The sequence below is a fragment of the Brachycentrus maculatus genome, unplaced genomic scaffold (genome assembly GCF_059751285.1).
Source record: "Brachycentrus maculatus isolate JH-2025_06_01 unplaced genomic scaffold, ASM5975128v1 h1tg000649l, whole genome shotgun sequence".
Lineage (NCBI taxonomy): Eukaryota > Metazoa > Arthropoda > Insecta > Trichoptera > Brachycentridae > Brachycentrus > Brachycentrus maculatus.
Genome location: NW_028281385.1, coordinates 162,098 through 178,369, shown reverse-complemented (window position 1 = coordinate 178,369; position 16,272 = coordinate 162,098). Strand labels below are relative to the sequence as shown.

Here is a 16,272-nt window from a genome sequence, read left to right as displayed (position 1 = left end):
AGTGGTGTGGCGCTCTATTCTCTCTGCCTACCCCTGCGGGGAAGCGGCGTGATGGTTAGTTAGTTAGTTAGTTAGTTTTAAAAATATGCCGCTTTTGCTGGGATATAGTACATATTCTAGGCATTCCGAAAACATGCAAAACTGAAAACTGACAATTTTTGATATATGACGTTGTTGAAAAGAGTGAGCGATATGTCATGATGGGTCGCACACAAGTTTTGTGTATTTAGATTTTGTTGCCAATCTTCATGTGAGGGTTTTTCCAAATATAATTTTTCAGACATCCTGAGATGACTGATCAAGATAATACTGCGTTTATATGATGCAGTACCCTATGCATTTGAAGAAGAACTAAAAGATTAATGAAGTAATGTACATAGAAGCGCATATTAATAAACTAGAACATTGATTCTTTATTGAAAAGGTTTACTCTAAACAAGTTGATCATACTTTCATAGAGTCTATCTGCTTTTATTCGTGAGAGCAAGGTAAACATGCCAAAATGACCTTTAATGGAGATACCATATGGACTGATAAAATTCAAAGGCGTGTGGCGCATTGGTGAGGTTTGATTATTTTATAATATGCTGCGGATATTAATATGGTATGTATTGTATAACCTCAGTTCTATGGGAATAATTATAAATATTCTAATAATTATAATGCACGTAATGAAAACCTACAGTAAAACCTCGGTATAACGGACCTCTATTTAACGAACCTCGGGTATAAGGGACATAAAATCCGGTCAAATGTAACAAAAATTAAAAACGTTCTGATAATATTATTATGTTACGCTGCACGTCCGATTTGATTTGTCAAACGTCCAATTAGATTTTTGAGGCGTCCAATTTGGTTTGAAATACGTTCAATTTGAATTGAAAAACCTGTTTTACCATGGTCTGATGATAATAGTAAATATGGCCAATTTACATAGCGCCGTTTTCTTAGGAAATGACCACAAGGGCGCTTGAAGTGAATGACTACCTTGCCTTCATAACATTAAGGATCAACTTAAAGCCCTACATACGTTAAATAGCAACTTAACTATCTTTACACCCAGGGTAATATTTTATTTTACTATTTTTTCTCTCTCTTAAAACATCGTTTTTGTATTGAAAAAATATGTTTGACTTTGACTTATATGGTTTTGAAAAAAAAGAATTATTGAATAGCGAGGAGTTAAAATTATAAAAATATTTTTTCAATATGTATTCTAAAAAACAAACAAAAAAATCCAATGTACACATAGATATTCTAAAAAATCGGGCGTGAAATGATGTGCGGTTCCTTCCGTTGCCGAACGCTGACTGCGATTGCGAGTAAGGCCTTAACATTGTATCAATTTGATGCAGTGCCCTATGCACCATCAGGTGAAGATGAGGTAAGGAGGACCGTTTTATATTGAGGGGATCCGCCATTGCCTTTGTGTTCGGTATACGGTGCGGCAAAAAAAACGATAATTACTTGGTAGTTAATCCACATTTTTATCAGCTGTATTTTCCAATCAAAATTACTGACTGATTTATTGACGAAATAATGTTATTATCTCTCCAAACAAAATCTCAGCCCCCACGTTCCCGTATCGGTGGGCGAAAGGGATATATGTATTAGGTTATTATCTCTGCCCTACCTGTACAGATCAGTGGTTCTTAACCGTGTTGGAGGTACCGAACCCCACCAGTTTCATTTGCGCATTCACCAAACCCCTTAATTGGAAAAATAAAATACACATACGTGCACAAAATGAACAAAACGCAAACAAAGAACAAAACCATTTTAAAATAATTTTTACATAAAAACAAAGTAATGAATATTTACTGCTAATCAGTGTGACTTCTGCTGTTGCATTTCAAAGACCAGTTCAGGAATCACTCACTCCTTTCAAGAACGTCATTAATAAAAATAACTTGATTTTTCAGGAGAACGTTTTCAAAGTTTAAAAATATAATAAAATGTATTAAAAATAAATATCAAGCCAATTATTGAAGCCTTTTTACAGTGCAGCAGATCTTTTTAGCTAAATCCTGAAGGTTTTTTCTCCATTTGAAAAATATTTAGTAAACTTAAAAAAATTATTAAACAAAACCTTTTCTTCAAAATGCAAAAACAACACTTTCTGCCCTGTAGCGGGTAAATACATAGTTAAAAATATGCCGCTTTTGCTGGGATATAGTACAAACACGCACAACTGAAAATTGACGATTTTTGATTTATGACGTTCTTGAAAGGAGTGAGCGAAATGCGCGGCTTTACCTTGGCAAGTGCCACCTACATATCATTTTCGCAAGAAAGTCTGTTGCTTTTCTTCGTTTTTATATCCAGCATCTTCAAAAAAGATTGCTCGCAAGATATGTTGTAACAAACGGTGTGAAAATCTCCAGAGCTTTCTTAACAATAACAGCGTACGTTACCATTTGTTTATACCAAAACGTTGAGAGCGTTGTTGTTCTGAAGAATTGCTGTTGGCTCAGCTGAATTTCAATGATTTCATCGAGGTATTCATTGTTGATATCTGTTGTCTGTGTCTATTGGATAAATGAATATACGTATTTCGTATCATTCTTCATAATATCGTACAATAAGTCTGGTGTGTTTAGACCTCCGCCGAACCCTGGAGACTGACTCACCGAACCCCTGGGGTTCGGTCGAACCCAGATTAAGAACCACTGCTCTAGAGCTTACTAACTTTAGCAAGTCCAGAAATGTAAACACGATAACGTAACGCTACTCATCAGATACTGCGTAATAATCAGTGGTTCGTAGAGCTTGCACCCCGTAGCATGCGAAAAATACGAAAATCAGTTTTTACCATCTCTTTTTATGTTTTTCATACTATTTTCGATATATTAGCGTAATTTACATACAAGGCTCAGAATGTGTCTGAGTTCGTTTTCGCCCATAAACCATACGGATTGTCCGGTTTCCAACCAATCAAGGTTCCTCTACTTTAATTCGTTAAAGGAGGCTCTCAATGCGTGGAACAAGGCGCAGAATAACTGCAGCAACGACTCCATCACTTCTTTCGTCATCAAGGAGCTCGATGCCGGCAACTCCCTGCATCAGATGGAATTCAATGTCACCATGACCGGAAGTGATGTGAGCTTCATTTTTTATTCCATTTTTCAAATACGATACAATGTATTTTTAATTTTTTGACATAGATGAACAAGATTATGGAAATCTGGGCATTTACAGGGCCACTTACGACATGAATTAAGCTTGGTGAAGTGATCACTTTACACACGTGTAACATTCACCAATTCTACCCATGATTGACAACCACACGATCAGGTATGCCAAATACTTGAAAGTGGTCAGGTTAGGAGTCGTAACAATCGGCAGGTTTATGTATGAAGAGATGCATGAACGTGGAAGAGGCGAAGAATGTTTGCAAAGACAGAGTGGTGTGGCGTTCTATTCTCTCTGCCTACCCCTGCGGGGAAACGGCGTGATGGTTAGTTAGTTAGTTAGTTTATTGATAACCACACTACACAAATGTTTGGAATACCTACCTCAAATTTCAAAAATTTCAACAGCTCCCCTTTAGAAATTAAAAATATAAAAGCCACAAACACTCTTAAAATGAAACTTTACGAATATTATATACATACACAGACTATATATACAATAAAAAAACTAAACAAGATAACTCCCTCTCCAAGCACAAGGGCTTGTCTCTTTTTGGGAAGGTACCGCATAAAAGTATACTCACCTACCCTAGTTATACGTATATTATTTAGATTTATATACAAAAATACCATAAAAATAGCAGTATCGTGATAGAATGTACGGCTCCCTCCGGCAGAATCTGAGTTTCCTGGACTTGAGTCAGTACGATTTCCCCGCGGAGATGTGGATTGTGCTGCCCACGTGGGAGGTGGCCGTGAAGAGCGCCGCCGTGGCGCCCGTGGTGGCGGGCGGCGCGCTGGCCAACCTCGTGCTGCTGGCGCTGCTGGCGCGCTCCCGGCGCCTGCGCACGCCCACCAACCTGCTGGTGGGCAGCATGGCCCTGGCCGACCTGGCCACGCTGCTGCTCTGCCCCTGGATGCTGCTCGTGCACCACTTCTACCAGAACTACCTGCTGGGCCCCGTCGGCTGCAAGATGGAGGGCTTCCTTTCAGGTCGGCCACACTCAAAGCTATATATTGGTTAAAGACACAAAAGTCTGGAGACAGTTTGTGGACTCCATATGCTCCACCTAGGGAGCAGATATGGTTTAATTAATATATAAGTATCATTTTAAAAAAAAATGTTAATTTTTAATTTTTTTTTTTATTTGTATACTTTTGATATTATTTAAATCAAAATTTTTGCATATTTAGAACATTTTTTTGCAGAGACCCACCAAGCCACCTTGTGTGTCTTGTCCGTGGAGTTCTTTTTTAATACATTTTTATTGTTTTTAACGATTTTAACCTAATATACACACAAAAAAGATAAAAAATTAAGAATATAAACATTTTACAATTTTCATAAAATTCACTCTTGATCATTCCTTTATTTTGCCTTTGTTCCATATTTTATTTTGACCTCTAACATCCGTCGGCAACAAATTAAAAATGTTCGGAACGATATATTGCAGTGTTCGACTCCCATATTTATTGTTAATTCTAGGGACTATCAAACCTTCGTTGTGTGTAAATTGTGTATCATGGTTGTGTACTAAAGGATTTCCATATTTTTGTCTAGTTTGTTGTTCAACGATGTTGTACTCATCCACAATATTCCACGTACCGGCAGTAATTGTAAGTGTTTATCTATCAATATTGGATTGTCCCTTTGATTATATATATGACTGGGCACAATTTTTTGATCATGGAATATTGCAGATTTTGAACCATTTTAAAATTCGTTTTCGTCGAATGTCCCCAAGACTTAATTCCATATCTTAATATGGATTCTACTAAAGAACAGTAAATAATCTTTAAGGTCTGTTTAGGCAGGATAAAGTACAACTTATAAAAAGTACTCCCTATAGCCCGCAGACGATCACAGAGTTTTATAATATGCGAATCCCATTTGAACTTATTATCTATACATAAACCTAAATATTTAAATTCGTCCACATTCGTCCGCATGACTTGAGGAATGAGAGATATGCAGCAAATCGTGGTCACAACTGTGGAGGTCCTCACCAAAAACTGTTTCACATTCCTATAAAAAGGACCAACCTGCCGATGGTTATGCCTGCAGGAAGAGCTACCGCTATGCTGAACAATATCATGCCGGATATTGATATGTTCCATCTGTCTGAGGGGGTATTCCGAAGAGGGATTCTAATCTTTAACAAAAGTGTTCTTGCTTACTTTCTAATTTATGTTTTAATGTATACGCTTTAAATTTTAGTTTGTAATGTAAGTTAGTATTAATTATTATTAAATAAATTGAATTTAATGGAATGCTTTTATAAAGCAGAGACTCTTTCATTTGTATGTCATTTTTTTAACATACTTGAGAAACGCTCCGAAACATCATTTTTTTTGGTGGAGGTTCTCACCAAAAAAATACATTTAAATATTGCAATGGCACAAAAATTCATTTGAATGCAAATCTATCCTGTTTGGTGTATTTTATCGAAATCTTAATAAAAAAGTTGCGACAAAACGTTACCAATCCTGTGTTAAATCAATTTAAATCATTAAATCGCACGAAAACGTAATAATTTTACAAGCTAGAATTCCTGATTTATAACGCGTGGTTTGCCGACCTGAAAAGCTGGATTTCAGGAGATGGTCAAATTATTATTTTTCTGTAAACTATATTATAAACTATATTGTAAACTATATTTTTCTGTAAATTATATTTTTTAACTGTGTTTATAAAACTTTGTAAAGTGTGTCTTTAGTTTTATTTTTTGACATCTCATCAAAGATGAAGAAGAATATGGAAGTCTGGGCATTTACGGGGCTGACGACCGTCATATGCTGGTTTAAGTGATCACTTTACACACGTGTAACATTCACCAATTCTACCCATTATTGACAACCACACTACTCAAATTCTTGGAAGTTCTAAATATAAAAACCAATTTTGAAACATTGTTCTTGAATCACTAGAACTTTACTAGAGACATCTATTGGTGAGATGAAAAGAAGCTTTATATTGAGCAGAAACTGTTTTATTAATATTATTTTAAGTTTTAATATAGCATAAGTAGGTTTAACATAATGTTAATATTAATCACGTGGTAACGCGTGATCGGTCATCGGCTGACGAGCCGGATCACGCGTATTCGCGTGATCAGCAATCAACGTGTAAAAATCATTTATAAAGGAAATGTAACGTTTTAGTGAGGACCTCCACAATTTGACCAGTAAATTTATTATTGATTGTATTCTTTGTATTGTGATCTGCAGGATCTCTACTGATAACCAGCGTGATGAACCTGTGCGTGATATCGTACGACCGTCTGACCGCCATAGTCCTCCCGCAAGAGGCTCGCCTCTCCAGACGCGTGGCGCTGCGCCTGGCTCTGGGCTCCTGGGTGATAGGAATCGTATTCGCCACCCCGCTCTCTGTTTGGAGGACTTACAACGTAATCAATTACTGTGAATTATTTCAGATTAAGTTCATTGGCTATATTGAACCTACATAAAATGGAAATTGGTTCTCCTTTATGCAATGGAAAGATAACATGATGCATGATAAATATTAACAACCAATAATTAGATATATATATTTCTATATATTTCTATATATATTTATATATATATATATATATATATATATATATATATATATATATATATATATATATATATATATATGTTTATATATATATATATAAATATATATATATATATATATATATATATATATATATATATATATATATATATATATATATATATATATATATATATATATATAAATACATATATACAGTATCTACTCAATGAATTAGGGCCACCCATTATTTTTTTGAATACTCTGAAATCTTTTGGATTATTATATTTATTTTACATAAATACTTTAAGTTTTCTATCGACATCTAATATCATGTATATTACCTTCAATAATATGTAAAATATACCTGGATTATTTAAGCCTTTACAAAATTTAAAACCCTTTTTCTGAGAAAGGTCCCTAATTAGCACAGGTAGACAGATAGTTGAAAGTTCAAAAATTAGTCCTATCTTATTTATTAGTGAAGTTTCTTGAGTTCTGGTTATTGTTTTGTTCAGAGAGGTTATATAGTTATCGTGTCTTGTGAAAAAAACTTAATTTTTAATTTTAGTTCATAAAGTATAATTTTTTTTTGTAAACACAAGTGTTTTTTTTGAAAAAGACAAAATGGGAAAAAGTAAAGACATTTCTGAGGAAAAAAAGTCTAGTGTTATAGTGCTACTGAAATTAGGAATACTATCTAATAGAGAAATTTCAAAAAAAGAAAACGTTTCTCATCAAACAGTGGACAGAATTTCAAAATCAATAAAAAATCAGTCACCCGCCTCCAGCAATCGGCGAAAGAACTGTCGTAGGATTAGAAAATCAACACCGAGGACTGATCGAAAAATCGTTCAAAGTGCGTTAAAAAACCGTAGTGCATCAGTTAAAACATTAAAAATAAAATTGGAAGAAGAGGGTATAAATATATCGGTATCAACACTGAGGCGACGTCTTTACGAAGTAAATCTGAAATGCAGGCGCCCTGTAAAAGTACCAAAATTGACACCACGAATGAAAGCGGATCGATTAAAATGGGCCAGGCTACATCGAAATTACTCGGTAGATGATTGGAAAAAGGTATTTATTTAAATTGAATTTTCAACATATCATTTTAGTAAATAAACTTATATATTTGAATTAAACTTAAATTTTCATTATTTTTCAGGTCATCTTTAGTGATGAGTGCCGGTTAGAAGCCGTGACAGAGAGCCGTCGATTCGTCAGGAGAGCACCAATGGAACGTTACAATGAGGCCTGTGTGGTAAAAGTTATCAAACACCCCCCTGCAACAATGATATGGTCATGTATTATTAACAATTTACTTGGGCCGTTGTTTTTCGTGGAAGGAACAATGAACCAAAATTCCTATAAGCAGGTCCTCGAACGAATTTTATTGCCCTTCTACCATACACTCGACCCAACAGAAGGTCCATACACCTTCATGCAGGATGGGGCACCTTGCCACCGGGCTAAATCAATAATAAAAATTTTGTCTAACAAAAATCTGCCTTTGCTCCCCTGGCCTGGAAATTCTCCGGACCTTAATCCTATAGAAAACGTATGGAGCATGTTAAAAAATAAGGTTTACTCATTTCCAAATCCGACAGTAGACTGTCAAAAAAAAAATATTCAAAAAAATTGGTCAGAAGACGAAGAAATAAAAAACATAATAAAACAGTGCATTTTAAGTATGCCAAAAAGAATTGAGGCAGTTATTTCTGCCAAAGGTGGAAATACTAAATACTAACCATATTCATATGAAAATATATGCATAATTTAAGCGTAATAAAGTGTTCATGTGTAAATAAAATTCAATGTTGTTTTATTTAAGGTTTTCTCTGAGTTATTCCTGTTTGAATTGAGAAATTGCGTGAAATTCTGCGTGGCCCTAATTCATTGAGTAGATACTGTATATATATATATATATATATATATATATATATATATATATATATATATATATATATATATATATATATATATTTATATATCACTCACTCCTTTCAACAACATCATATATCAAAAAACTTGTTTTTTAGGAGATCGTTTAAAGTTTAAGAATAAAATAAAATGCATTAAAAGTAAATATCAAGCCACTTATTGAACTTTTTACTGTGCAACAGACCTTTTTAGGTAAAACCTGAAGGTTTTTTCACCATTTGAATTTTTTAAAGTATGTTTAAAAAAATAATTAAACAATACGTTTTCTTCAAAATGCGAAAACAACACTTTCTGCCCTATAGCGGGTACATATTAAGTTAAAAATATGCCGCTTTTGCTGGGATAAAGTACATTTTCTTGGCATTCCGAAAACATGAACAACTGAAAATTGACGATTTTTAATATATGACGATGTTGAAAGGAGTGAGCGATATATATGTACCCTGATGATGCATAGGGCACTGCATCATATAAATGCAGTGTTATATTATGAAAGGTGAAAGGTAACGCACGAAGCCCTCTGCTTCAGGTACCAGTCCAGGGTAATATTGAATAAATATTAGAGTGAAAAAATCACTTATATTTATTTGATCCCCGGACCCGGCACCTCCAGAACGGTAGCAGAGCGTGCTGACCATTACACTACGGAGGTAATGGTTATGACATACCAAAATACCTTATTACAGGTTTTTAACTTTTAATTGGAAAAAAAATATTGTATTTTATAAAAAAAGCTAGAACGTATTTTTATAAATAGAAAGCATATATACCGTCATGAATACCTGGACACATATTTTATTCTCAATACTACCAAGTGCGATAGTCGTCAAGTTGGCAAGCCTGCGTGGCGCGCTGTCATAGTATGTGCGGGCGATGTGTATTGAAGTTTTCAGACATTTTCAATACCACATTGAATCATGACTACTACTTTGAATATATTTTTAAAAAAATCTAACTTTTTTATAATGTACAATTAAACGTCCAATTTGTTTTGTAAAACGTCCTATTAAATGTATTGAACGTCTAATTTGATATGTAAGGCGTCCAATTTGGTTTATAAAACGTCAAATCGGAAGTGACAAACCTGCGTAACTAAACACACTTAGGACGGGTGATTTTTACGTTTGCGGACTGCTGACAACGGAAATCAATAATTATGTACTATAGCTAATAAAGAGATTGATACAAATGATTGAAATTCCTTCATCTTTTACTTGGAAAGGAGCATTTTTAAGCATCAATCGACCGAACGGGTAAAAATACCTTTCCCGTCCTTATTGTATTAATTGTAAAGTCGACACCGAAGCTATTATGTAAGATATGAAATGTAAAATCGCAAAGTAAGTGACTGTTGGCATACTATTGAAGCTGTGTGATAAACTTTGGCAGAGAAGATATTTTTATTTTGTTGTTTCATTATAGGAAAGGCAGTGGAAAAATTTCCTGGAAACTTTCTGCTCCGAGAATATAGACATCCTCCCCATATACTGGCACGTCTTGCTCTTCATATTGGTGTGGCTTCCACTTACTATCATGACCATCTGTTACTCGGCCATATTTTGGAAAGTAGGTATTTTTAAAATTATTATGAGGGAAAATTTCTGTAAAAACAATTGTCTATATACTACAGGGTGACGCAAAATTCATCACCCTATCGGAAGATGTAATATTTTTTGCAAATGGCGTCATCATATTTTAATCATACGTTAATCATATTTGATATTTGAGAACTAGACAGCTGTAGTATACAAATAAATTATATTTAAATAAATTAAAAAAAAATGGTCATGATAATCTTTACCTGGATCATATTTTTCTTCTTCTGTTAATGGAAAAGATGATATCCGTCATGTGACTATCGCCAGTGTTGATTTACATTTGTTTCCGTTTTATCAATCTGTTTGTATACTGCAGCTGTCTAGTTCACAAATTTCAAATATGACTGGCTATAATTATAACATGTTCCGATAGGGTACTTAATTTTGTGCCACCTGTAGCATAAGCATAGTAATATTCCACATAATATACTATATTATGTAGAATATAGATAATTGTTTAAAAAAATGTTATTGCAATTAATTTTTGAAATTTACCCCTCATAATAATATAAATTATTATGAGGGAATTAAAAAAAAAATTGTATTGAAATATTCCTTTAACATTTGTTGATAAGTAACATCTTTGAAGAAGACCTAGTATTATGTTTGTTTATATTATAAAAGATATAAATATGGAAAAAAATCTATAAAAAAAGTTATTTTGATCCTCTTTTACAGGGAGAAAAATTTCATTATCATGGTACTTACTTTTAGACTTACATTATCTTATCTATTATGGCTGACCGCCATTCAGGATTCATTGTTTGTTTTGTATAGTATACCACCCAACGTAATATTAATTACAACGATAAGTTGCGATTTTTTATTATCTATGATTAAGTATCTGTGAATGATCCTGAATTATCTGTGGTTTTGACTAATGAATTATTTTATTACTTCGTGTTGCTATACATCCTATTATATCAGCAATAGACTTCATGCTTCGGACTAGTTAATATTCAAAACTATCTATGCACTTTACACACACACATGGCCTAGCCAACTGAATCGCCTTTTCTTGGCGAAAGTTGTGACCTATGGGTGTATTCGTATTTCCTCGTTCTTCAAACCACTATTTATCCTAAAAGCTGAGTATGTATACGGCTGCTCTGGACGCGTATAGGATGACATGTCTCAAATCCGTATAAATGAAAAGTAGCGTCGCTGGCCTTACATTAAGATAGAAAAATAATTAACAACTTGCAATTTATTTTGAAATAAGCACATTCTGAAAGAGAGTAAGGTGAGAATTTATAAGACCCGCATAAGAACGATCATGACATACGGCACAGAAACAAGAGCTGACACCGCGAGAACGAAAAGCTTTCTTAGAATCACCGAAATGAAGACTCTACGACCCATTACAGGCCTAACACTGCGACAGATTAAGAAACTCTGAAATAAGAAAAATCTGCAATGTCAATGTGCGATGGGGAAAAGAGAGAAGACGTTTCTGGAGAAATCATGGAGAAATCGTTTCTGGGAAGAGCAAGCACGGATCGAGTGGTGAGAAAAACACCAGACAGCAGCATTAGAGGTAACAGGCCCCCAAGAAGACCACCTAAAGGATGGAGAGACAGCTGGTCTTCTACCTCCTAGGAGTGGACCGGAGATTAACAGGGCATAGTCCTAAATAAAGAAGAATAAGACAATTTTATTTTTATAATTTATGAAATCCGAAATCACAAATTCAGTGCTTTAAATGTTTAATATAATTATTTATTTATTTGTGCAGTTAGAACGTTACGAACAGCAGATCCTCCGTCGAGAGCATCCCATATCAGTCAGCTACAAAACGAGAGTTGCCAGAACCATCTTCGTTATTCTGATCACCTTCATCGTGTGTCGGCTGCCGTTCACCGTAATGGTCTTTGTGAGGAATTATCAGCTGAAGTCCTTTAATGTTGATTGGGTAAGATGTCTACGTGGATATTTGGCTAATTTCATAAGTAAGAAGTAAGAATTTCAAATCTGAACCAAGTTTTTATAAGAACAAGATTAAAAAATCTTTTAACTGTTATTTGGACCGCACACCGGGAGCATTACTTGTTTTAAAGTTATGTGAACCTGGGTTTACCCTTCTTAATTCAATAAAATTATTTGAGAACGCTCAGTTTCACTCAAATCACGTTTTCTTGGCATTTTAATATAAAATAATGAACGCTTATATAGAAAGTATAGAAAAAAATGTACTTCACTGATTATAATAATTAGGGAGCAACGTTTCAAAAACCCTTGAAATGAGTAAATAGAGTATTTTAAAATTATAATTAAAACGTAACTTTGTTTTAAAATCAACATAAATATCTACATTTTTAATTAAAAAATTGAGAATCACAAAGTTAATTCTCAATTTTTCACATTACTGTTATTATGTTATGTTTTTAAATTAACCACGTTCCTAATCTATATATATGTAATGAATTAAACACCATCAGTAAATTAATATTTCACTCGGAAAAACATAGACTGAATTGCTTTCATTCGATTGTTAGCTTGTGAAATGCTTTCATTTACTAAAAATAATGAATTGAAATAACATTTAAATTATCAAATCAGAATAATCCGGAATGCAATCCTTAGTTTCAAAAGATACGGTGTCACGATTAGCATTGCTAATTGCATTAAGTTTTTTTAGATTATTCGTGGATTTACAAAAACAAACCACAATTTATTAATGAAAAAACATGTGTCTTATTTTCAGGTCGACTCTAGTTTTCAAATATTATGGTTCATATCACATTACTTGATTTACTTAAACTGCGCCATAAATCCTATAATATACGGATTAACAAACGAAAGCTACAGGAAAGCTTTGGGTTTGACTCCCCTGTACAGATGGTTGAGCAAAAGTAGCAAACACACGGTGAGTTCGAGGACTTTATATCAAAATACACGTTATTTGATAAGCCATAATTTTTTAACATTATTTTTTGAAATCTTAACATAAATCAAGAAGAATATGGAAGTCTGGGCATTTACAGGGCTTACGACCGTCATAGGCTGGGTGTTAAGTAATCAATTTACACACGTGTAACATTCAGCAATTCTACTCTTCTCTTTAAATAATTTATTATTCAGATACTACTAATTCGAACGTCGCACAGTGGGGTATATTAGCGATCTGGGCGGCCAAAAGTCACTTTTAAAAACATTGTCGCAGGTGTATGAAAAATATATCAACATGAAATAGAGTATTTTGTTGATGACATGCAATAATTGTATCCCCCCCACGCACATCTCACGTGTCTAATGGTCAGTCGCAAAGTTGTTGTTATTGTGAGTGCACGTGTTTCTCTTTCGCTGTTCGTTTAGTACGCAAACATTTCAGTGATTATTATTATTTTTTTGTATTACACGTATACAATTTAATAATGGATTGTGATCAAGCAGGTAAGATAGTGTATTGTACATAGATTTAAGTTGCAATAGCTAACATATTTACTAAAAAAAAACTAATTTAAATAAGTGCCTTTAAATGGATTTTTCCTTCATTTTTTTTTTAAATAAAGGATATTTAGTTGTGCTTCCGAGTGTTATCCGGCTATAATTTTGATTGTATCAAATAGCTTAGCCCTCTTTCTTTATATAAATTGAAATTTTTTTTGCAGAATTTTGCTCTTTTGCAAGAAATCGCTCTTTTAAGATGAGTCAGCACAATAATGAAAACTGAACTACGTACAGTTTTTTATCTTTAAATTGTTACATTTTTATTTTTGGACCAGTAGATGTTAGAATAATGACTAGAAAACAGTTATTTATTATCATGCAGCAACAAAATGCTAATAAAATTAATGAAAAATTAGAATGCTTGCAAAAGTACCTTTTACAATTAGATAATTTTTTTGACGAGTGTGCAATGAAAATTAGAAACGATTTTTCGCATTTCAAGTCTGAAATGAAACGAAGATAGACTAATGCACTCAGAAAGGAGGAAACTTTCTTGATAAAAAATGAAAATTGGCTCGACGGAACTTTTACAATTCCTTGGGTAATGAATCGATCAGGACGACCATCAAAGTCGTTTGGTGAATCAAGTCAGAGAAGCAAAAGAAGGAAAACTGAAGATTTGCGCAAACATATTGAATTAGATGTACTCACCCATGCTACTCGGTTAAAGTTAGGAGAAAGCGGGATGAGAGATGCTTCTTTGGTGTTGAAAGAAATTATCTGTACACCTAAGCGTGCTACCAAATATAAGAAAGCGTATTCTCGTTGCCAGCAAAAAAATACCCGGATAACGCAATTGACTCCATCACAGGCTTTATCTATTTTTGTTGAAGCCGATCTTTCGAGAAGGCAATATGAAATAGTAAGGAGTTCTCATAAAAAACTATACCCGTGTTACAGTATCTTACAAAAAGCAAAACTCGAGTGTTACCCTGCTAAGAAAGCTTACAGAGTAACTGAAACTTGTGCCGAAGTAAACCTACAGAGTTTAATGGATCACACTACCACGCGACTATTGACACATTTAGAAGAATGTTTACAAAATTTAAATAAAAAAGAAAGAGAAACATTAGTTTAAATGTGCAAGTGGGGTTGTGATGGAGCACAACAAGCTCAATATAAACAAACATTTTTAAATGATGCAGACTCCGATGCAAACATATTTCAGAGTTCGTTTGTGCCCCTACAACTTATTTGTTCCTTGAATAATAAGGTTATTTGGCAAAACCCAATTCCTTCTTCACCACGTTATTGTCGTCCAATAAGAATACGATTTATAAAGAAAACAAAAAAAAATAACAAATGAAGAAATCGCTTACATCAAAAGCGGAAGAAGAACTGTGTCCGGACGAGGAACCATGGCCATCTTTCTCGGACTAATATTTTTTAAATTATTTACTACGATTTGCATTTATTAAAAAAAAATATATATATTTTTTTTACTGATAAGTAAAAAATATCTCCATATAATACAATGAATTAGTCAAAAGGCATATTTGGAATCGATTTAGAACGAAAAATAATATTGGCCGCCCAGATCGCCAATATACCCCACTGTGCGTCGTTTTGGTACTATGACTCTTTTTGGTACATTTTAGTGCTTTACAAAAACTTTTTGAGAAGAAAAAAATGTTTCCAATAAATGTTTATTAATTAAAAAAATAAACATTTTTTCTTATAGTTTTATGCAATATTTCGAATTTCAAAAATCTGTTTTTTTTTATAAATAGATTAGAACTTTCCACTAGATTTATATTTTAATTATAAAGAAATAAGTAATTTTAATAAAATTTTATTTGCAGAACATACATAATCCGTGTATTATTTCCTCTTCTCATAGTTTTGGCCACCGTTATGGTTAGGATATACAAAAAAATATTTATTACATTTAAGTTTTCAATCGTCAGCACCATAGCACTCTGAGATGCCTCCTGTAACGATGGCCAAAACCCCAGAAAAAGGATAATATACGGGTTGACATGAAATTATGTTAACTAAACAGAAAATCCTATTTTATTTATTAAATATTAATTTTAAAAAAAATTGTTGCAGAAAGAAGAGCAAATAAAAACGAAGCCACTCGAAATAAAAAATAAGTCGTATAAAAAGAAGAAGTCTTGGTGTCGATTTTGGACTAATGGTAGAAAATTATCAATATCAAATAATGATAATAGGAACTACACAAAATCGTCTATCAACAATAAACTTGGATCGCCTATAATTGGATCAAGTAAAATCACACCTCTTCCACAAGACAATCTTCATATATAAATAGTTTACATCCAAATATCGTTATGTTTTATTTAATTTTTTATTATTATTTGTTTGTTTATTAAATAGGGGGATATTCGCAGGCACAGAATTCATTCCACCAAAGACTACTGGAGAGGTCACATGTTTGTTCACGCCCGATTTTTTTTAAAGAATGTGTATTTGATTTTTTTTTGTTTTTTAGAACATGCTTAGAAAAAATATTTTTATAAATTTTTTAACTTCTTACCTTTCAATAAGCCTTTTCTATTAAAAACTATATAATTATTTTGAAGAAAAACTTGTTTATTCAATGCATAAACGGTATTGTAAGAAAAAAAAATACGTAAAATGTTACCTG

The 16,272-nt window shown here is 33.3% G+C and overlaps 1 protein-coding gene across 1 annotated transcript; it reads left to right on the top strand.

The window, feature by feature from the left end:
* The first annotated feature begins 2,877 nt into the window (after positions 1-2,877).
* LOC148300835 (neuropeptide Y receptor type 1-like) lies at positions 2,878-14,866 on the top strand. Its single transcript, XM_088274235.1, has 7 exons — positions 2,878-3,099; positions 3,809-4,124; positions 6,360-6,538; positions 10,036-10,179; positions 11,947-12,123; positions 12,916-13,077; positions 14,807-14,866. Exons 1-7 carry the CDS (start codon positions 2,878-2,880, stop codon positions 14,864-14,866), a joined length of 1,260 nt encoding a protein of 419 aa, XP_088130361.1.
* Positions 14,867-16,272: the final 1,406 nt, after the last annotated feature.